The sequence below is a fragment of the Quercus suber genome, unplaced genomic scaffold (assembly GCF_002906115.3).
Source record: "Quercus suber isolate HL8 unplaced genomic scaffold, Cork oak 2.0 scaffold_96, whole genome shotgun sequence".
NCBI lineage: Eukaryota > Viridiplantae > Streptophyta > Magnoliopsida > Fagales > Fagaceae > Quercus > Quercus suber.
In genome coordinates this window covers 416,780-440,064 of record NW_027069561.1, presented here as the reverse complement: position 1 = coordinate 440,064, position 23,285 = coordinate 416,780, and the positions used below count along the sequence as shown (strand labels likewise).

Genomic DNA, 23,285 nt, shown 5'->3' with positions numbered 1-23,285 from the left:
GAGCCCTGCTGGGACCAATTTCATTTCATTAATTTTCTTGACAATAGCTTTTGTAGTTTGAAAATCCCTCTTCTTGCGCCTAGTCATTCAAACAATAGAAAGAAAAAACTCACGTGTGAATTGACATGTATTCTCAAAAAGAAATATTACATCTCCAACATTTTCATAATAGATCTTAAATGGTAAAAATGTAATTTTAGTGATGAATTTAAATTGGAACCAGTAACAATAAATAAGATTAAGAACTAAAGACATAATGCATGAATGTAGAATACAATAAATAATGAAAAAGATTAAGAACTTTCACTTCTGAGTAAAATAATTCACATCAAAGCTCCATATTCATCAAGAGAAGATATTTTACATCATCCAGAAAGAAAGAAAGAAAGAAAGAAAAAACACATTTTATTATTTCCCAAAGAATAGCCTGTTGAGAAGATCTTCCAACAAACCAATTGACAACCAAAATGGGATTGATATCAGCTCAAAGCCTCAAACCAGAGCCCATCAACAAAGGATGTAATGAAAATAATTAGATAACATGAAACTTGGTAGAAAAATGAGAGATTTAGCTTAGCACCATTAGGCACATTGGAAGCCTTTTGGTACATTCTTTCCACAATAATTCAATAGCAAGCTCAATGAGAGGGGGACATTAAGATTAATGCCTAGAACATTGGCCTTGATAGCAGTGCAAAGACAAACAGCAGCCTCAAGATCAACAAGACCTTGGATGAGGCTGCAGCAAGGGGTCTTTGGTGGGGTTCCCACAACAAGGTGCACCAAGTCATTCAACAAGTTAGCACACACCCCTAGCTTAAGGGTGTCCTTGGGGCAAGTGGCTGGCTTCTTAGTAGGAAGGTTGGGTTGTGAGTGTTGTGGAGTGTGTTTTGGAGTCTTTAATGGTGGTGGGCAAGCGACATTAGTTGAAGTGACCATTGTGAAGAAGAGAAGGTTGAGAGAGAGTAGAAAAGCCATGGTTGCCATTGCCTTGGAAGCCATTTTTAGACACACTTGCCAAGGCTATATGTTTGTAATTAAGGATGGATTTGGAGTGGTGGAGGTATGGTGAAATGGGTTAGGGTTTATATAGATGGAGATTGTGGTTTCTTTAATTTAGAGTTTAGGGAATAAAATGATTGATGAGACCCTCGTGGGCACATTGGCTTGGATCAAATCCGGCCACTAGTTGGCGGTGCAGCTTGGAGAAATAATTGAATAAGCCATGTTCCAATGTTTTGGAAGATTCTTCTGTATGTTGATTATTTTGCATGGATTTATCTAGCACCAAAAACAAATAGACACCCTATATCTTTTTTATTTTCAAATTTGTCTAAAATCTTGCGCTATTTCTTGGTTAATATATGTTTACGTACATAAGGCATGACATCTAGTTTATTTTAATTGTCAATCCTCGAACCAAATAATATGTATGTTTTAGCTATTTTTATTATTATTATTATTATTATTATTATTATTATTTTTAAAATTTTAGAAACAAACATGCACACAAAGGAGAGAGAAAATGGATTCTACTACAAAGGTACATCACAAACTAAATAATTGAATAAGCCATGTTCCAATGTTTTGGAAGATTCTTCTGTATGTTGATTATTTTGCATGGATTTATCTAGCACCAAAAACAAATAGACACCCTATATCTTTTTTATTTTCAAATTTGTCTAAAATCTTGCGCTATTTCTTGGTTAATATATGTTTACGTACATAAGGCATGACATCTAGTTTATTTTAATGGTCAATCCTCGAACCAAATAGTATGTATGTTTTAGCTATTTTTATTATTATTATTTTTAAAAAAATTTTAGAAACAAACATGCACACAAAGGAGAGGGAAAATGGATTCTACTACAAAGGTACACCACAAACTTCACTCAAAAGTTATTGTGTGCCTTGTGTTAGAACTCATTTCTCTGCCCCTTTGTGTGTGTTTGTTTCTCAAAAAAGAAAAAAGAAAAAGAAAAAAAAAAGAGTAATTGTCCCATATTACTTAAGAGAATGTGCTGCGTGTATATGTGTATATATATATATATATATATATTGATTATTTTAACTTCAGAGAGTGTCCCATAGTATAACTTGTGTCATCTTTCCTTAAAATGTTTTAAATTCTAAGTAAGTAATTATTGATTGTTTTAAAATAAATAAATATATATATACACACACTTACCATTGCAACTTTTCAACACTTATCCTATCACAGATTGAGTTATACTATTTTCCTCAACAAAAAAAAAAAAAAAAAAATGATTGAGTTATATTATTGAGATTTTTTATAAAAAACCTAGTGGATATTAAATAAAGTGCCTACTTCCTCGGCGTGATTTTCTTTTTTAATATTTAAAATCCACAATCAATTGGCCCCGCAAGCACATGAGAAAGTTCAATTATTTTATAAAAAAAATGTATGAAGCCCGTGAATAACAGAATAAGAGTGTTTGGCATACCATAAAATCAAATATGGACAAAGAACAACTCAAACGATCTTTGAGTAAATTATATCAACCTCCCTTGAGGTAACAAGTTAGTCATTGTCTCTTAAGTTATTAATTCTAATATAATATATTCTCTTTTTTAAAAATCCAATATTTATTGATTTTTGTTTTAACTTTATCTAATTTAATCACTATTCTTAGGAGTCATGTAACTCAATTAATTGCACTTTCTAAGTTTTCAATGGGGATATTCATGATTCAAATCTCTCTCCGTTGTAATTAAAAAATTGTTAAAAAAAATAAAATCTAACCACCATTGCCATGGCCCATTTCTATCTTATCCATACCAACATTTAGTTTTTGAGCATTTAATGGTGGTTAATGTATCTAGGCAAGTAGCATTTTCAATTTCCTCCTCAAATGTATCTAAGCGCACTATTTTATGATATACATATTTTTTTTTCAACTAAAGTATACTTTTAGCCCTAAAATTTAGGTTTTTTTCATTTGGTCCCTTTACATTTCAAAGTTTTTATTTTCATGAAGGGAAAATAGAAAATTGCATAAAATACGAAGGGCTAAAATGAAAATTTTGAAATGTAAAAGACCAAAAAGAAAGCAAACCCAAACTTTTTGTGCAAGGTTTTATTACACTCTTAGCAATTTTGAGGATTAGCAAACGCATAAATTCTCTTTGAACAAATGCATAAACCTTGAATGAACAAAAAACGTGTACATTGAAAAACAAAAACAAAAAAAGCTTTGAGCATACATGTAATGCATGCGATAAGGGCTAGTATAGTATTAGTTTTTATGTAATAGGGAAATAATAGTACATTTAGACAAACAACTTTTTCTATTATGTCATTTTTCTTTTCAACCTAACAAAAAGAATTTATATATGTTTAATTTATCGAGCTAGCACCAAAAACAAAAAAGACACCCTATATTTTTTTAATTAATTTTTTTTTTATATATATAAAATTTTGTGCTATTTCTTGGCTAACATATGTTTACGTACATAAGGCATGACATCTAGTTTATTTTAAATTTTTAATTATCGACCTATGAACCAAATAATATGTATTTTTAAATCCTAATTAAGTAATTATTGATTTTTAAAAAATATAATATATACTTACCATTACAACTTTTCAACACTCATCCTATCATAGATTGAGTTATATTATTCTTTCTCAAAAAAAAGAAAAGAAAGATTGAGTTATATTATTGGGAATTAAAAAAAAATATTAGTGGACATTAATGCTTTGTTTGTTTTGATGCAAAACCTTGTGTAAATATAGTTTTCTTTGTTTTCTAGTGTTTGGTAGTATAAAAAAAGATAGGTGAAAGGAAAACTATCTTTGGTCAAAATATAAAATATGGCTTATTTTTAATTAAAGATTATTTTCCACTAAATTTTTTGGAAAAACAACTCTATCTCACAATAAGTTAAATAAGGGAAGTTAGAAAATTATTTTTCAACTCATTTAAAGTTGCTACCAAACATTAAAAAATGAGATAGTTTTATAAAAAATGCTTCTTGAAAATGACTCATTTTCTATAAAATATCATTACTGGAAAAAAAAAAAAAAAAAAGTGTGCCTACTTCCTTGGCGTGATTTCTTTTTTAATATTTAAAAACCATAATCATTCGGCACCACAAGTATATGAGAAAGTACAATTATTTATTTAAAAAAAATGTATGAAGCCCGTGAATAACAGAATAAGAGTGTTTGGCATACCGTAGGATCGAGTACAGACTATAAAGTATAGAAAAGAAAAACTAGAAAGATCCACTTCAAAAAAACAAAAAAGAACAACTAGAAAGATCATTGAGTAAATTATATCAACCTCTACTTGACCTAATAAGTTAGTCATCGTCTTTGAAATTGATATTAATTCATATATAAATATTATCTTTCTTTTTTTCTTTTTTCTTTTTCATTTTAAATCCTATATGAATTGATTTTTGTTTTTAACTTTATCTAATCTAATAACTATTATTCTTAATTGATGGACACATTCTAATATTTTCAATGAAAACATTCAGGATTCAATTCTCCCTCTTCCTTGTAAATATCAAATTATGAAAGATAAAATATAAAAACTAACCACCATTGCCATGGCCCATTTCTATCTTATCCATATTGGCATTTAGTTTTTAAGCTTTTAATGGTGGTCTATACATCTAGCCAAATAGGCATTTTCTATTTCCTCCTTAAATAGTTATGTATGTACATATTTTTTTTTTCTTAAAGTACAATTTTAGTCCTTAAAATTTAGGTTGTTTCACCTTTTACGTTTTAAAATTTTTATTTTTATGGAGGAAAAATAGAAAACTAGAATTTTAGAGAGGCTATGAAGCCCACCTTTAAGAAAACTGTTATCGATCTTGTCGAATGGCACCAACCTGTCATTTTTGTGATAACAGAGACCCGGATTGATGGCCTAAGGGCTGATGAGATTATTAGAAGGCTTCCATTTGATGGGGCTTACTTTATAGAGACCACTGGGTACGCAGGTGGCATTTGGCTCCTCTAGTGCTTTGATATTGTCTCCATGGACATCCTATCTGTGACGAAGCAAGAAATTCATGCTATTGTCCCGGTTAGTCCCCAAACTCAACCTTGGCTTTTAAGTGCAATTTATGGTAGTCCTCGTTTTAGAGAAAGATGTATTTTGTGGGGTAATTTAAAAATTCTCTCTGAGAGACACAATCTTCCTTGGGCTATTATGGGGGACTTCAATGATGTTACTAATGAGGAAGAGAAATTTGGAGGGAATGGCATTTGTAGGAGGGTCTCTTAGTATACCAATTGTATGGATTATTGCAACCTTTTTGATCTAGGATTCTTAGGGTCTAAATATACTTGGACCAATAAAAGGGATATCACTGACCTAATCCAACAAAGATTGGACAAAGTTTGGGCCAACTCGGAGTGGAAGATCACCCACCCTGAAGCCCTGGTGAAGCATCTAGCCAGGGTTAATTCTGATCACTGCCCTTTGCTCTTGTCTTTGGAAGCCCTTCCTTGTAGAAGTGGGGTAAGACCTTTCCGCTTCCAATCCATATGGCTCAGCCATGACGGGTTCCCTGGTGTTGTTAGGGAAGCTTAGGAAGGTAATTAGTAGAATATCAGTAGTGATATTAATGAGTTTATTAATAAAGCCAATGTTTGGAATAAAGAAGAGTTTGGTAACATTTTTTGAAAGAAGAAGAATCTTGTTGCTAGAATTCTGGGAATTGAGAGGGCCTTAGCTCATTCCCCCTTTCAAAGACTGATTAACCTGCATAAATTCCTGTCGGAGGAGTTGGAGAAAATCCTAGCTTTGGAGGAGGAGCTTTGGGGAATAAAGCTAGAACGGATTGACTTATATAGGGGGAAAGAAATACCATTTTTTTTTTTTAATGTTTCCATGCTAAACCACAGGAGCTAGAATCACATTGTGCGCATTAAAAATGCAGATGGGAACTGGGAGGAGGATGTGGACAGGGTTAAGGAGATTTTCCAAGCTGGCTCCAGCCTTTACTGTACTAAGCAAAGTTCAAGCTCCAGAGTGCCTGAGTGTATTTATGTTTGGGGTAATCGTCTGTTTGAATCTGAGGCTTTCAATTTAACTCATGCTCCCACAAATGCAGAGATCCTTTTTGCACTGAACTCCATGAAAGCTTTCAAAGCCCCTAGTCCTGATGGACTACATGTTGGGCTTTTTTAGAGGTTTTGGATGGTGGTAGGGGAGTTAGTTAAGTATGAAGTTAAACAAATTTTCAGATTTGAAAAAAAATTCCTTCTCAGCTAAATAAAACGCTCGTTGCCCTTATCCCGAAGCAGCTGGGGCTTGAAACAATTAGCCATTTTCGACCTATTAGCCTGTGTGACACCATTTATAAAATTGTTTCAAAGATTCTAGTGCTTAGGATGAAGCACCTGATCTCGCCCTTTGTATCCCCCATACAAACTGCCTTCATATCGGGGAGAAAAGGCACGAATAACATCATTGTCGCTCAAGAGCCTATGTATACTCTAGAGAAGAAGAAAGGGAAAGCAGGCTTTATGATTATTAAGATTGATTTGGAAAAAGTGTATGATAGAATGGAATGAAGCTTTGTGAGAAGCATGATGTATAGCCTGTGGGTTTCATGGAGACACTGTGGAGCTTATTTTGAGCTATATTTGTTCTACATCAATGGCCTTTTTGTTTAATGGAAGCCAGATGGAGACTTTTCACCCTTCTAGGGGATTGAGGTAAGGTGATCCTATATCCCCCTACATCTTCATCTTATGTATGGAATTTTTAAGCTCACTAATTAACAAGAAATGTGAAGATGGTAAATGGAACAAAGTTAAGGCATCTTGAGGAGGACCTGGGTTTTCTCATATGTTTTTTGCTGATGACCTCCTGTTGTATGCCAAAGCGGACCATGGTAATAGTGAGGTTATTGCAGAAGTGTTGGATGAATTATGCGCTCTCACAGGGCAGAAAATTAGCAAGGAAAAATTGAAATTGTTCTTCTCCCCTAATACTACTGTTGAAACCAAAGAAGAAATTGTGCAGCTTTTGGGAATTAGTGAAACATCTAATATAGGGAAATATCTCGGTTTCCCATCTTGCATAATGGTAGAAGCAGTAATGATTTCCAATTTGTGGTTGAAAGAGTCCAAGCTTAGTTGGCTAGTTGGAAAACTAAATGCCTCTCCCCTATAGGAAGGCTTGTGCTCATTAAGGTAGCGGTAACCTTTATTCCTAAATACATTATGCAGTGTTACAATCTCCTAGCCAGAATCTATGAAGATGTGGACAAGTTAGTTAGGAAGTTTCTCTGGGGATCGACAGTGGAGAATAGGAAGATGCATATGGTTGGTTGGAGCAAAGTTACGAAGCCAAAAGAACTGGCTGATTTAGGGATTTTCTAGATGGAGGCTCGTAATGCTACAATTTTGGCGAAGCTTTGCTAGAGGATGGCTTCAAGCCTAAATTGTCCTTGGCCACAAATGCTTATTAGCAAGTACTTAATTGCAGTCAGACTTTGGGAGGGAGGAAGAAGGCTCCCTACTTCAAGAATTTAGGCTGCCTGTAAAGAAAGGGGGATTATCTTTAACAAATGATTAAAATAAATGATTGCCAATGGGGAAGATGTTGGATTATGTGAAGACTTTTGGCTGCCATCTGGATCCTTAAGTAATCAAATAGAAGGGCCGCGTACTAAAGGGGAAGGAAACATATCAGTGAAGATGTTCCTTTCAAACTCTAATGGGATATCCTTTAATCTTCTAGAGACCATACTCCAGGAAGTTCAAGGCATACCTCTTGCTACTAACTAGGATAAAAAAGACAAGCTTGTCTGGGCCTTCTCAAAGGATGGATTATTCTCTCTTAAATCTGCCTAACTTATTGCCAAAGATTTAAATCCTTTGAACCTTGATACTCATCCATGTTGATGGGTTTGGGAAACAAATACCACGCCTAGAATAAAATTCTTTTTATGGCTTTGCCTAGAATAGCATTCCTACATGTGAAGTTCTTGGTTCAAGAGGTTTCAATCATGATAATGTGTGAAGTGTGTGGAAGTGCTTTTGAATCTATCACCCATGTTCTGAGAGATTGCCTAGAGGCGAGCAAGGTGTGGAAAGGGTTGGGAATTAGGGATACTAAATAGGTTTTTTATGGTCTTCCCCTCATGGACTAGCTAAAGAGCAACTATAACTCTTCTGATTGTTTTCCCAGGCCTCAGTTCCCTTGGAAAATTCTCTTCCCACAGGCAATTTGGCTAATTTGGCTCTAGAGAAACACGATTATCTTCCAATTTGGGAGAGTAGATCCTAATACTTATGCTTACTGCATTAAGAAAGGAGTAGAGTTCTTTGCTATAGTTCCAAATAGTCCCAAGAAATCGAGGAGAATCCAGGTTCAAATGGCTTGGAATAAACCCTAATCGGGGTGGGTAAAGTTAAACTAGAATGGTTCTGTGTTTGGCAACCCGAAGAAGGCTGGAGGAAGAGCAATTCTCAAATGCAGTAATGGGGATTGGGTTGCTGGTTGTGTGAGAAAGCTTGGAAACACGTCAATCAACTTGGCTAAATTGTGGGCTCTCAGGGATGGGATGAACCTGGCTAAACGGCTTAATATAGAGAATATTTGTGTGGAAATGGATGTTGAATTTCTTATATACTTATATCGAATTTATCTGTAGATAATCTTATCCTAGAACCACTGTTAACTGATTGCAGGAACCTGATGAAGACCTTCCCTAACTGCACTGTGGCACATGTGTACAGGGAAGCTAATAGAGGTGCTTATAAGCTCGTTAGGATGGGGCTGATCTTTAATCAGATTACCTTATTTTGTTTAACCCACCGCTTATGGTGGAAGACTTGTTGGCTAGTGATAAAGCCGGCCACGCTTTTTAATAGACTTGTGGTTCCTTAGTTTTGAATATATGCATGGTTAAACCAAAAAATAAAAAATAAAAAAAATGAAAATTTTGAAAAAAAAAATACCAAAAAGAAAACAATCCCAAAGTTTTTGTGCTAGGTTTTATTACACTCTTAGCTATTTCAAAGATTAGCAAACGCATAAATCTCTTGGAACAAATACATAAACCCCTAATGAATGAAAAAAGTTTACATTAAAAAAAAAAAAAAAAAAAGAAAAAGAAAAAGAAAGCTTTGAGAAAACCCCTAATGAATGAAAAAAGTTTACATTAAAAAAAAAAAAAAAAAAAGAAAAAGAAAAAGAAAGCTTTGAGCATACATATAACGCATGGAATGAGGTTAGTATAGTATTAGTTTTTATGTAATTGGGAAATAATAGTAAATTCAAACAAACAACCTTTTTTTATTATGTCATTTTTCTTCTCAACCTAATAAAAAAAATTGTATATGTTTTTTTTTATCATTCAACTTTACCATCCTTAATAGGAAAACTTGAATATTTTCTATACTCTCCCCATTTTACTTCCCAATTTTAACATAACCTATGTCTTATTAGTCAACTCGTTTGCCTACTCCATATATTTTAGTTGTATCCATTACCTCTTTTTTGGGTAAAATACTATTTTTGTCCCTAAAATTTATTGAAAGTTTAATTTTTGTCCTTAAACTTGAAAAGTTCTTTTTCATTATTAAACTTTATAAAGAGTTATTTTTAATAGTTTGAGACAAAATAGGGATGAAAAAAGAACTATTTGCAATAGCTTAGGGATGAAAAACATACTACTGAAATGTAAACCATCATTCCACTGAATCATAATCTCTCCTAATGCCTACCTGCCTTGGCGTTTTTCTCTATGGTAGTTCTTAACAATTTCATGAGCTAGTAGCACAATGTTCATGTAGTTTTTCAAGGATCCTTTTTGAAAATTATAATGGTTTTCTCTTGATTTGTTTTGTTGGGTGATTTTTTGTAATGTATGCGTGTAATTCGTTATGATAATGCAGTTTTCTTAATATAATTTTCAAAATTATAATGGGTTTTCTTGGTTTGCTTTTTTAAGTTTTGTTGTAACATACATGACCTCATCCCACCCTCCACCCTACCCCCTCCCTTTGCCACAAACACTACCACCATTCTCTTCCTCCCTCTCACCATTCCCTTCTCCCCTCCCACCCAACCCTCCACCTGCGACATATCTAATCTTACCTTTTGTTCCCCAAAATATTTTCCCCACCCTGCAATAGTTTTACCCTTCACATCCTGGCTCTTTCCTTCAATCTTTCTATTGGCCAAGTCAATTTGGTCAGTACATTCCTTAATATGCTCTAGCCCTGCCTTCCTTATCCTTAAAAGATTTGAACCCCAAGCCTCTACAATAACCATTAAAATACCAAGCCTTCTAAACCAGGGGGGTCTGTGGGGAAGAATTCTCTGTCTCTTTGTATTTATTCAAAGTCATTTGTCTTGGCTTTTGATGGGGTTGTATGGATTCATATTCCATTACTAAAAAATGTGGCAAACATTAGGGCTCTATCTGAGTTGGTAGATCAGGGTTGAATTGGATCTTGACTTGTTTGGTAGAGTTGTGCCGGTGGGACTTTAGCAAGAAATTTTTTTTCAAATGGCTTCATGAGTATCATAAAATCTTGAAGTTTCCTAGTAGGTCGAATAAGATTGATCATTTTATGGAGATGTCAGAGTACCATAATGGGGCAAGACGTGGATGTTTGCGTGTTTAGAAAGGGTTGAACACTTTTCTTGAAAGCAAGCTTCGTGTTTTTTTTTTTTTAGGGAGGGGGTGGGGGAATTCTGTTTCTAGGCTGAGGAAGGAGGTGGCTGGTAGTGGCAGGCCTGAGATATCCATCGACAATCCAAATAATCAAGTTTGGAAAACTTTTAATGAGAACGTGAAAGTAGGACCTGAGTTTAGTATGGAGAATCAGTTTCCTAATATTATTGGGAGTTTAAATCAGAAGGAGAGTTTTGGTGGATTTGACTTTTTTCAAAAAATCACATAATCCAACTCATCTCAGTTGTGGCCATCCCATGCATGGCCTTCTGCTAAATGGACTTAGGCCCAGTTTTCTTTAAAAATTTCTATTGCTTTTGATAGTTATATCCAATAGCAGGCATATACAGGGAGTTTCTGACCATGGAGTGGAATTTTGTGCCTTAAAGATTACTTTTATGGAACAAGAATAGAGAAAGTCTTTCTATATTGCTGCTTTTGAGGATTGTGATGGTGCCAATAAATTCTTTTTACTACTAGAGTCTTAATTGTCTTTCAAGATCTAGGTGATTCAGTATTGACATCTTTCCTTAATCAATAAAGGTAAACACCGCATCCCCACCTACACATGTAAGGCAATATTTTTGTGGCTGGACCAAGTATATGAGAAGATAAAATCGTGAAACTCACTATTCAAAATGTTCCAACTATATCATACTTTTTAAAAAAAAAAATTAAAATTCACCATCTCCAACATGCAATTTCTTGGGGCTTGTAACATCCTTTGAAAGTCTCTCTATCATGTGCATATACTTAATAGGATTTTGTAGAATTTTTGGTGTTTTGGCTGCTTTTAATTCAATTGAATCCCATGAGGTGAATTTCATGTAAAATGTAGTTGAGATTTTTAATAGAAATTGGATGTCTGATTGACCTCAAGTATTTTGCATGCCTTTAAACCAATTCCATTATCTGGTATGGTTGTGCATATTCTACTTCCAATCCTTAGTGTACAGGTAATGTCCTCTTTGGTCCTATCAATCCTTGAACCTTATTTAGTTATATGATAAATTATTTCAACTGGCCTTTCACATCTTAATTCCTCAGAACCATTATTGTCCATAAATTCAACCATTAGTGCAAATTTTTCTATATTGATGAGCTCCTGAAAGGTTGCTAGCTTTTGTAAGTTGGGTCCATCAAATTAACAAATTTGATTTCTTTTCTTCCATTTATCCTTCTTTTGCAGCTTAATATAACATTGCAAATGAGATTTCTAAAACTCATGGATGCTATCTCAATGCAAAGGACCTGGACAATTTTATGAACACATCAGCCAAGTAAATCATAAGTTAAAGTTTCTCAATTGCAGTTAATCATGTGCCTTTTTTTTCCCCCTCAATTGTCAAACATTAGGAATATTTTCTATGCAATTTCGGTTTTTATTTTTTATTTTTATTATTAAATATAAAATTTTCAATTTAGGACCATTAAGTATTTAGGTACAAAAAAGTGACCCAACAACTGTTGCTCCTATTTCTTCTCATCTCAAACGGGACATGGCACTGACCTTTTTTTCAAAGCCACCAATTATACTGCTTTGGGCATTATTTTTATAGATAGTCATGGTTTTCCTATTATAGTCCATACTAAATTAATTCAATGCCAAGAAAACCCATTGTGGATGGTTGCCACGCTTTGTTGGGAGTATTGCACTCTTGTCACGAACTGTGGATCAAGGATTGGATTGCAGAGTTTGCTAACTCACAGTTGTTGGCATCAATTAGGTTGTAGGAACCATGCTTGAAGGAGATTTCTGATGTGTTAGAACATATTCATGTTGTAATAAGCAAGACATATATCCTATAGGACAGTTTCTAGATTGTGTAATAAGTCAGCGTACATGTTAGCTAATAATGATAAGGAGTTAAGGGAACCCTTAGCTTGGGCTGAGGGAAAGTCATCTTTTCTCCTCTCTATTGTACACTTGGGTTATTATCAATAAAGTTCTACTGCTTTTGAAACTTTTATTTAAAAAAAAAAAAAAAAGTTTAGGACGTATCATATATATTTCATTTTTGGAACTTTCTTGTGTATTGCACAGGTTAGCGACTAGTTATAAATAAAATGTAAAGTCTTGAAGATAGTCAGTCCCAAGGCATGACCATGAGGGGAAAAAGAAAAAAAAAAAAAGGCTTGACCATGAGGATTGGATTCCAAACATTTGATTAAGTTGGAAATAAATTATTAACTTTTAATGTTACCTGGTTGTGGAATTCATAGATGATAATATCATGGTGGTTAAAACTCTTTGAAGTTTGGATTCTCAACAATCCCTACTTGGTTTATCAACCTTGTATAATCCTCTTTGCGAATTGAGTTGTCACAATATTATGCGGTAAAGAAAAACATGGAGAGTATGAAGGTGCCGAAAAATAATTATATAAAAGCATAAAATTGTCGAGATTTGCCTATTTTTTACCCTCAAAATAGTGGATGAGGTCCCATCCGGAGAAGGCATTTATAAAAAATAAAAATAATAAAGATTAATTAAACCAATTATAAATTTTCATATCAGATTTAATGTCCAATCCTAAATTTGCACGTGTACAACTAAATTATTTGAGACCAAAGATAAATTAAATGGTGTCATGCACCATCTAATTTAACCTCATATTGACAAATTTATAGTCACATAGTACTTGGATCCAGGCAAATCATTCTAATCAAAATTAGGCAATTGTTTTTCATATTTCTCTAGGAGACTCATTAATTCTCACATTCAAAATGTATCGGTAGACTTGTTGCTGCATGCTCTCAAGGATCAATCCAAACCATCAGAGCCCTGCTGGGACCAATTTCATTTCATTAATTTTCTTGACAAATAGCTTTTGTAGTTTGAAAATCCCTCTTCTTGCGCCAAGTCATTCAAACAATAAAAAGAAAAAACTCGCGTGTGAATTGACATGTATTCTCAAAGAGAAATATTATGTCTCCAACATTTTCATAATAGATTTTAAATGGTAAAAAAGTAATTTCAGTAGTGAATTTAAATTAAAACCAGTAACAACTTACTATATAGGATTTGATGTAAAACTGATGCATGTCTGTCTAGTCAAAATCCATTAAACTAAAGATATAATTCATGAATGTAGAATACAATAAATAATGATAAAGGTTAAGAACTTTCACTTCTGAGTAAAATAGTTCACATCAAAGCTCCATATTCATCAAGAGAAGATATTTTACATCATCCAGAAAGAAAGAAAGAAAGAAAGAAAGAAAAAAACACATTTTATTATTTCCCAAAGAATAGCCGGTTGAGAATACCTTCCAACAAACCAAATGACAACCAAAATGGGATTGATATCGGCTCAAAGCCTCAAACCAGGCCCCATCAACAAAGGATGTAGTGAAAATAATTATTTAACATGAAACTTGGTAGAAAAATGAGAGATTTAGCTTAGCACCATTAGGCACATTGGAAGCCTTTTGGTACATTCTTTCCACAATAATTCAATAGCAAGCTCAATGAGAGGGGGACATTAAGATTGATGCCTAGAACATTAATAGCAGTGCAAAGACAAACAGCAGCCTCAAGATCAACAAGCCCTTGGATGAGGCTGCAGCAAGGGGTCTTTGGTGGGGTTCCCACAACAAGGTGCACCAAGTCATTCAGCAAGTTAGCACACACCCCTAGCTTAAGGGTGTCCTTGGGGCAAGTGGCTGGCTTATTAGTAGGAAGGTTGGGTTGTGAGTGTTGTGGAGTGTGTTTTGGAGTCTTTAATGGTGGTGGGCAAGCGACATTAGTTGAAGTGACCATTGTGAAGAAGAGAAGGTTGAGAGAGAGTAGAAAAGCCATGGTTGCCATAGCCTTGGAAGCCATTTTTAGACACACTTGCCAAGGCTATATGTTTGTAATTGAGGATGGGTTTGGAGTGGTGGAGGTATGGTGAAATGGGTTAGGGTTTATATAGATGGAGATTGTGGTTTCTTTAGAGTTTGGGAATAAAATGATTGATGAGACCCTCGTGGGCACATTGGCTTGGATCAAACTAGTTGGCGGTGCAGCTTGGAGAATAATTGAATAAGCCATGTTCCAAAGTTTTGGAAGATTCTTCTGTATGTTGATTATTTTGCATGGATTTATCTAGCACCAAAAACAAAAAGACACCCTATATCTTCTTCTTTTTTTCAAAATTTCTTTTTTATCGTTTTAGTAACAAACACACACATACAAAAGAGAGAAAAAAGGCTTCTAACATAAAGGCATGTTATAAACTCCACTCAAAGGGATTCTAAAATTTTGTTCTATTTCTTGGTTAACATATGTTTACTTACATATGGCATGACATCTTGTTTATTTTAATTATTGACCCTCGAACCAAATAATATGTATGTTTTAAATTCTAATTATTTTGATTGTTTTTATTTTTATAACTTGTCACACATTGCTTTAAAAAATGTATTGTGTGTAGTATAACTTGTGCTGTCTTTCCTTAAAACGTTTTAAATTCTAATTAAGTAATTATTGATTGCTTTTATATATATATATATATATATATCTTACCATGATAACTTTTCAACATTTATCCTGTCACAGATTGAATCTAGTTATATTATTGGGATTTAAAAAAAAAAACTAGTGGCTATTAAAGAAAGTGCGTACTTCCTCAGCGTGATTTTCTTTTTTAATATTTAAAAACCATAATCATTTGGCACCGCAAGCATGTGAGAAAGTATAATTATTTACCCAAAAAAAAAAAAAAATTGCATGAAGCCCGTAAATAAAAGAATAGAGTGTTTGGCGTGCCATAGAATAGAGTAAAGACAAGAACAATTTAAAAGGTCTTTGAGTAAATTATATCAGCCTCTCTTGAGGTAACAAGTTAGTCACTACCTCTGAAATTGTTATCAATTCTAATATTATATATATATATATATATATATTAAATAAAAAATCCTATATTTATTGATTTTTGTTTTAACTTTATCTAATCTAATTACTATATCCTCAAGAGCATTGTAGCTAACTGAGTTGACAGCTCCTAATGTTTTCAACAGAGGCATTTTAATGAGGGTATATACATTTAGGCAAATAGACATTTTCGATTTCCTCCTCAAATAATATATTACGTATGCTATTTATGTATGTACATATTTTTTTTACTAAAGCATACTTTTATCCTTTAAAATTTAGATTGTGTTCACTTAGGCTCTTTATGTTTCAAGGTTTTTATTTTCATGAATGGTATAACATAAAATTGCATCAAACAAGAAAGGTTAAATTGAAAATTTTGACACGTAAAAGACCAAAAAGAAAACAACCCCAAACTTTTTGTTCTAGGGTTATTACACTCATAACTATTTTGAGGATTAGCAAACACATAAATCTCTTTGAATAAATATATAAACCTTGAATAAACTAAAACAGTTTATATTATAAAAATAAAGAAAGCTTTTAGCGTACATGTAAGCATGTGATAAGGTTAGTATAGTATTAATCAAAATAGTTTTTATGTAATAGGGAAAGAATATATAATAGTATATTCTACAACTAACATTTTCTATTATGTCATTTTTTTTACAACATAACAAAAAGAATTTGTATTTGTTATCTATCATTCGACTTAACCATACTTAATGGAAAACTAAAATATTTTCTATACTCTCCTATTTCATCTTATCTGTAAGGACGCAAGCCCAAATATATATTGGGACTTGGGCCTTGTCCGAGGAGGCTTAGTGATTCGAGGATACTCAGTGATCCGAGGATAGATCAATAGTGAGGAAGATGTAAGTCTTTCAACTTCACGAGCAAGCTATGACTGTAAAGGTTGGGGGAGGTGAGATGAGGAGAAATATCCCCTCAGCTAAACGAAGCAAATATCAAAATGTGTATCTTATCATCTAGGGCGACGTTCCAGGTTCTATTGATAAGGGAATATATAAGGGAAAACTGCTACTACCATATTGAATGCTCTGTAGCTAACTCTCTGGCCACATTAATAAGGAAGTGATATCTGAACAGTACTTTTCAGTCTTACAGCTACCCCCAAAGACTTCAGGAGGGTTCTGATGGGCATGGATTAACACAAGCAATCAACTATCCACGTGGATGGTAGAAATGAGAAGGGAGAGATAGTATAAATAGGAGGGAGGTCCTAAGAGGAGGTGGATCGGTAAATTAAGAGAAAAACGCTATAGCAATTAAGAGTTGAACTTGTAATCAAACTTGAGAATCTATATACAAGAACTAATCTGCTCGAATTGTGCCGAGAACGATTTTCTTTAGATTAAGCTAGTTTATCTTCATTTTCTTGTCATATGAATCCACTTTACTTATTGTCTGATTTATTAAAGCCTAGTTTTCTAACCCATTCTCTAAAAATTCATTGTATTGGACTCTTTGGGCTTAAGTTCATACTTCCTTTGGGCTTGGGAATTCAAATTCTAGAACTAACATTTTCTATTATGTCATTTTTTTTATTTTTTTACAACCTAACAAAAAGAATTTGTATCTGTTATCTATCATTCGACTTAACCATACTCAATAGAAAACTAAAATATTTTCTATACTCCCCTATTTCATCTTACCAATTTTAACATAACCTATGTCTTCTTAGTCAATTTGTTTATCTACTCTATTTTAATAGCATCCCTTACTTCTTTTTTGGATAAAATACTATTTTGTTCCTTAAACTTTATCAAAAATTTATTTTTCGACTCTAAATTTAAAATTTTATTTTTTCATCCTTAAACATTGTAAAGATTTTCTTTAATAGTTTATAGACAAAAATATGGATGAAAAAAGCAAAAAAAAAAAATTTCAATAATTTAGAGACAAAAAACAAATTATTTACAAAGATTAAAGACATAAAATAAAAAATTTTTAATAATAAAAAGGGTCAAAAAAATATTTTCAATAATTTATGGATAAAAATAAATCTTTTAAAGTTTAGGGACCAAATTAATGTTTTTTTCCAATTTTTTATAAGGTACAAATTTGTAACCAGCGAGCACATCGTTTGAAGAGCAAATTGGGGGAAACATAGCCAATGTTCCCGCCAGAATCATTTCCCAGGATTTAAAAAAAAAAAAAAAAAGTCACAATCTTATAGCAAAGATCAGAGTCAGAGAAATCAAACAGTATAATTCAATTCAATTCAATTCAATTCAATTTTAGAGAGAGCGAGATGGAGGCGAAGAAAGCAGTAGCAGGGACGTCTCTGGAGTCATTGATGTCTTCGTTCAACACTCGCATTGCCGAGCTTCAAGACCTCGTCATTGCACGAAACAGTCTCTCTTCTTTTTTTTTTTTTTCTTTTCTCTTTTTCATCCATATCTTCAGCCATGGATGTTGATGATGTTGTTGTTGTTGTTTGCAAATTGCAGTGTACCCGGCGACAAGCATAACGGATTTGTCAGCGGTGGACGCAGCATTGAAGGGGATGGAGCTTCAGCTCCACTCTATCAAGGACCGCTTGCGCGACGAAACCCTCGCTATTCCTAAAGCCAAAGTACCTCTCTCTCTCTGTCTCTCTGTCTCTCTGTTTGCGTTTCAATTTTTCTATGGCCGGTTGCTGAATTAGGGTTTTGCTCATAAAATTGGGGATTTTTTTAAGCAGGGACGTCTCTGGAGTCATTGATGTCTTCGTTCAACACTCGCATTGCCGAGCTTCAAGACCTCGTCATTGCACGAAACAGTCTCTCTTCTTTTTTTTTTTTTTCTTTTCTCTTTTTCATCCATATCTTCAGCCATGGATGTTGATGATGTTGTTGTTGTTGTTTGCAAATTGCAGTGTACCCGGCGACAAGCATAACGGATTTGTCAGCGGTGGACGCAGCATTGAAGGGGATGGAGCTTCAGCTCCACTCTATCAAGGACCGCTTGCGCGACGAAACCCTCGCTATTCCTAAAGCCAAAGTACCTCTCTCTCTCTGTCTCTCTGTCTCTCTGTTTGCGTTTCAATTTTTCTATGGCCGGTTGCTGAATTAGGGTTTTGCTCATAAAATTGGGGATTTTTTTTTTTTTTAAAGTACCAAAATTTTGAAATGGTCAATTAGGGTTTGTTTGGTAGCTGAAAAAAATTGGAGGAAAATGGTTTTTAAAAAATTTCAATTTATTCTTATATTTTGAAGAAAAAGGAAACAGATGCTTTTAAGTTTTTAAGGGAGTTAATTTTTTTTTTTAAATTATTATTTGGCTCTGAAATTAAATTTAATACACGTATATTTTTGAGATTTGCTCTGTTTTTATTTATTTATTTAGGTTTAATTGCACTTTCCCATCTTAAACTTCAAAACTGAGTAATGTTACTCCTTAAGTATTGGTAATGAGCACAGTGTCTCCTTCATTTAGAATTTCCATAAAATTTGAAGAAAAAGTCAAATTTTTTCGAGAAAACGTCTTTAATAGAAATTTGAATTTTTGGTTAAATGTGACGGAAATCTCAACATCAAGGGATAAAGTGCTCATTACTAAATAGTTAAGAGATATATTACTTAGTTTTGTAGATTAGTGAAATATTGCAACTGTACTATAGCTAAGGAGAAAATACAATTTGCCCTTTATTTTTATCATATTGCTCGACCAATTTATTTGTAGAGGTAGTTTTGGAAAAGATAAAAAGATAAAAAGAATTGAAGATTCTGATCAAATCAATTATATTTTTATATTATTTGAAAATGGAAAGAAACTAGTTGCTTCATAAAACCAAGGCTAATACAAATATTTTGTTTCCCTATATATTTTTTTTCATAAGTATTTAGATGGTGAGAATTTAAATTAGGTTGGTTTACTGCATCTGTATATTTGATGATTGGTTTTTATTGGGTTGGGATTGTTTTCCTGGTTGCAGAAAATCATAGATGCATCACTGCAACAGCAGAAGAAATTGCAGAGTATGTCTGTGTATGCTCCGTCATATTTTCCAGAAAGAACAACCACAATCTTGGAAACTAATAGATGGTAATATACTAATAATATTTTTTTTCTTACTTGATTATATTTTGTGGTTTGGATGTTTGGGGTTACCTACCTTTTGTTAGAGTAGATAACCAATACTTGTTTAATTTTGGGGTTTCAGTTTGATGTCCGAATTCTCCAAACAAGATCTGGGTGTTGGGTCTTTAAAACTTGAGGAAGAGCCAGCAGCATTACCTAAGGTATGTGGAATCTACTTGAACAGGTTAAAAAGAAAAAAAAATAAAGAGAATAGAAGTGGACTGGAAATTGCATTCTATGGAACCCCATTTGGACATATTTTCACCCCTAATCATTCTAAAAGTCTATAGTCAAACTTGACCATTTGGAAGAATGAATTAGTTTCTTATCAATTAGCTTTAGCTTCAATGATACTTCTTCCCATTAAAGATCAGAGTGAAGATTGTGGTCGTGGTCTTGGGTTCAAGACTCACTAGGTGTTGTGTAACTTACCAATAAGTAATGAGAATGGGTTTTTCTGTTAATTATATTTGAAGTTAGTATCTGCAAATGCATTGCTGACTTTGTAGCATTCGTAATTCAGATAATAGTACAATAGCTTTCACGTATTGGTATGGTAACATGATGTGTCAGCTCATTTATCCCTAGATGTTACTTAAAGTACTGTTATAGCTCAAGAGTAACCCAATCACGTGAGGTGATAAGGTGGCCATATAATATACACGAAGCTGGTTAACTTCCAAGGTTTGAGAGGCCAAATCAGGTGTTAATAATTTAGTAGTTTTTTTTTTTTGGTTATTCAATGATGCTCAGAAGCTATAATTCCATGCCACATGGTTCTTTTCATTGACAAAGAAAAATGAAGGCTCCTCTTTGGATGATCTACCTAAATATGAATTTTATAAGGGATTGATGTTGTGATTTGTGAATGGGGATATGTGAGACAAGGCTTGCATAAATACATATTTTAAGATTTTTATTCTTTGCTCTGGAAGTGAATATACTTGGGAAAAAAATATTTACAAGTTGTAAATTTGTAATAGAGGGTTCAGTGCAAGAACATCAATACACAACTAGCCACAGATGCTCCAAACATTTTGAAGGAACTTAACTTGGTTGTTCACTGGAAATATTCTGTGTGTTGAAAATTCAAGACGTTGATGTAATTAAGAAGTCTATTTTCCCCTTAAATTAGGAGTTGTCAATGGCTATGGTGGTTGTGATGAATATTTGTGATATATGCATTAAATAGTTACCCCTTTTCTTTATACTATTGTTCTATAGCTCAATTGACATCAAAATGGTAATATTAAATAAATTTCTTCCCTTGAACCTCAAAAATGAGTGAGGTATCACTCGAAAAAAGAAGCAAACAGTAGGTTGTTTGGTAATTGTGTTTAAATTGTATTCTGCTGCAGTGTGAGGAAATTGTTACAAGCATACGTTCTTCATCTTAGATATGTTTTCAATTTCAGGAAAAAAAGGGTCGTGGCTCTCCACCCTTGTGGCATATAACTGCCAATGAGCTGGATTCTCTGTCATCGTAAGTACATATTTCCTTCTGTAATCATTCAGCTTCCAGCTATACCATCTGCTTATGCATCATAATAATTCACTTTAATCTTCTCACTTACATTATACTTGTTATGGGTGTCTAATACATCTGTAACTGCAGATACATGAGAGGAAGGCTGACACTAGAGAAGGTCAATGCAGCTATTAATGACATGGCAACTTATGCTGAAGCAAATGCTCATCTTATTTCAGCTCCAAAGAAAAAGGTTCCTTTTCCAGTTTTTTTTTTTTCTTTTACTGATGCGTGTTTTTTTTTCTTTTAATTTTATTACAGTTTTAAAAATATACTGATGCATGTGTTTAATCTTAAACGTCTCCTAATTAATTACCTTTTCTTCATGAAGCTGGCAGAAAATCACTGGGAAAGAGCCCTGGTAAGAGAAACTAAACATCAATTAATTGACTCTTTCATCTCTGCATGTATGCTTCCCTTCCCCCTTGACCTGGCTAATGAAAACTTATTTTTAGAATAGCAATGGCTCGTTGTTGAATTAGAGACCCAGGCTCCAATGCTACCTAATCAAGGTTGGGAGGGTCAATGTGTTTGGGGATGGGGTTCTGCCATTTTATGCAGCTCATTGTTGAATTCCAACCAAAAACAAAATAAAAAGAGCAGTGGCCTCCTGTACCAGCAGCCAACACCATGACCCTTCCAGACAGTTTGAGAGAGGTGCCAAAATAGCATAATCTTAATGCTATATTCCAAGGCGGGAAACCTCTATTCTGTTTTTTAGACCCTTCCAGACAGTTCGAGAGAGGTGCCAAAATAGCATAATCTCAATGCTATATTCCAAGGCGGGAAACCTCTATTCTGTTTTTTAGACAATTAGCTTGTACTTGTTAGTGTTGATTACCTCTTCTTGTTTTTGAGCATGGTAGTAAAATTTTGATTTGTTTGACCAATTTTCAGCATTGCTCAATCGTGCAGGAACTGAGAGATATTGCTATGACAGATGCTGTAAAGGGAAAACACTTTTTTCTCGAAAGTGACATAAAAGGACCAGCACTGAAGCTTGACAATACTGGAAAAGCAATACTGACTGTGAGTGTTTCCCTTCTACAGGCATAAATTGAATAGTTCATCATCTATACATGCTTCATGTTCAACCCTGGGGATGGGGAAATGTTTTCAGTAGACTTTCACTTTTATTTCAGGGACAGTAAATCCAGAAGAGATAGTTGTTGAGAATTAGCACCAGTGTTGTTGCAGCTCAAGAGTCGTACATCCCTTGTTACAAAATCTAAAATATAAATAATGCAAAATGAAGAAAGTCAGTTTCCTTATGTTCTGAAAATTACTTTTTGGGTATGCAAATGCTGTTATAATTAGCATGATAACAGTACTCAAAAGTGATGAACACTTTATTTAATTGTACTGAGATCCTCTTGTCGAGTATTTTCTCTTGTAAAGAGAATTGGATATTGCTAACTTTTTTCGACAGGAGTTCTATGTACACTGGAATGTTAACAACCTTGTTATGTGCATCATAAATAGATTAGACAATGTTTTTCATCTGTTTACAAAGTTTTTACTTCTGCAAAGAAAGTCATATTTTGCATTGTTTTTTTGGCAGGTCCTTCGTCACCTTGGTCGCATAAGTGAGACTCGTATTGGACATCACCGTGTGATTATTCTTTTGAAGCCTCAATGAAGCCTTGATATAGCTAGCTAGTTACATGATTATTTACTGAGTTTTGGAGCTCACTTTTTTTCTTTTCTTTATTTCAAATTATGAGAGATAGCTGGCTCGTAGGACTTTTCATTAGGGTGCTATGTGGGAAGAGCATTAAGACTATTTTCTTTAATGTTAGTTTACTTTTTCGTGATTATTGATAATGTGGAAACTTGTATAAAACGTTTTCTATTGCTTCATGTGTAAATTGTAATCAATCAATCAATATATATATATATATATTATAGATAGTGACGTGTCGCATTTCTTACTTTGGAGCATGCTAATAAGTGCTCTAAGGACACTCGTTAACATTTTAAAAAAGTTTTGACATCATTTTATTGGGAAATGAAAAATGTTGTCAAAACATTAATTGTTTTTTTTTTTTTTTTTTTCCATGAAAACTTTCTTTAAATGTATTCTTAACCAGTGCTCTAAGGACACTTGTTAACATTGGGAAATGAAAAATG

The 23,285-nt window shown here is 33.6% G+C and overlaps 3 protein-coding genes across 5 annotated transcripts; 1 reads left to right on the top strand and 2 right to left on the bottom strand.

Moving 5' to 3' along the window:
- Positions 1-307: 307 nt before the first annotated feature.
- Positions 308-1,096, bottom strand: LOC112010758 (14 kDa proline-rich protein DC2.15). The gene has a single exon (XM_024043112.2). It carries the CDS (start codon positions 1,000-1,002, stop codon positions 583-585), a length of 420 nt encoding a protein of 139 aa, XP_023898880.2. The 5' UTR covers positions 1,003-1,096; the 3' UTR covers positions 308-582.
- Positions 1,097-13,812: 12,716 nt separating this feature from the next.
- Positions 13,813-14,599, bottom strand: LOC112010755 (14 kDa proline-rich protein DC2.15). Its single transcript, XM_065774669.1, has one exon. It carries the CDS (start codon positions 14,504-14,506, stop codon positions 14,093-14,095), a length of 414 nt encoding a protein of 137 aa, XP_065630741.1. The 5' UTR covers positions 14,507-14,599; the 3' UTR covers positions 13,813-14,092.
- Positions 14,600-17,615: 3,016 nt separating this feature from the next.
- On the top strand, positions 17,616-23,015 carry LOC112010763 (spindle and kinetochore-associated protein 1 homolog). Of its 3 annotated transcripts, XR_010629433.1 has the most exons (10): positions 18,250-18,326; positions 18,423-18,547; positions 19,482-19,591; positions 19,710-19,788; positions 21,043-21,110; positions 21,243-21,348; positions 21,487-21,516; positions 22,071-22,184; positions 22,298-22,448; positions 22,717-23,015. XR_010629433.1 is itself a non-coding variant. In XM_024043117.2 (9 exons), the coding sequence occupies exons 1-9, from the start codon at positions 17,817-17,819 to the stop codon at positions 22,792-22,794; spliced, it is 813 nt and encodes a 270-aa protein (XP_023898885.2). In that variant the 5' UTR covers positions 17,616-17,816; the 3' UTR covers positions 22,795-23,015. The 3 variants fall into 3 exon arrangements, 2 of the variants coding, with proteins under 2 accessions (XP_023898885.2, XP_065630740.1); XM_024043117.2 differs by lacking the exons at positions 18,250-18,326; positions 18,423-18,547; positions 22,298-22,448 and adding exons at positions 17,616-17,919; positions 18,016-18,140; XM_065774668.1 differs by lacking the exon at positions 22,298-22,448.
- The last annotated feature ends 270 nt before the right edge of the window (positions 23,016-23,285 follow it).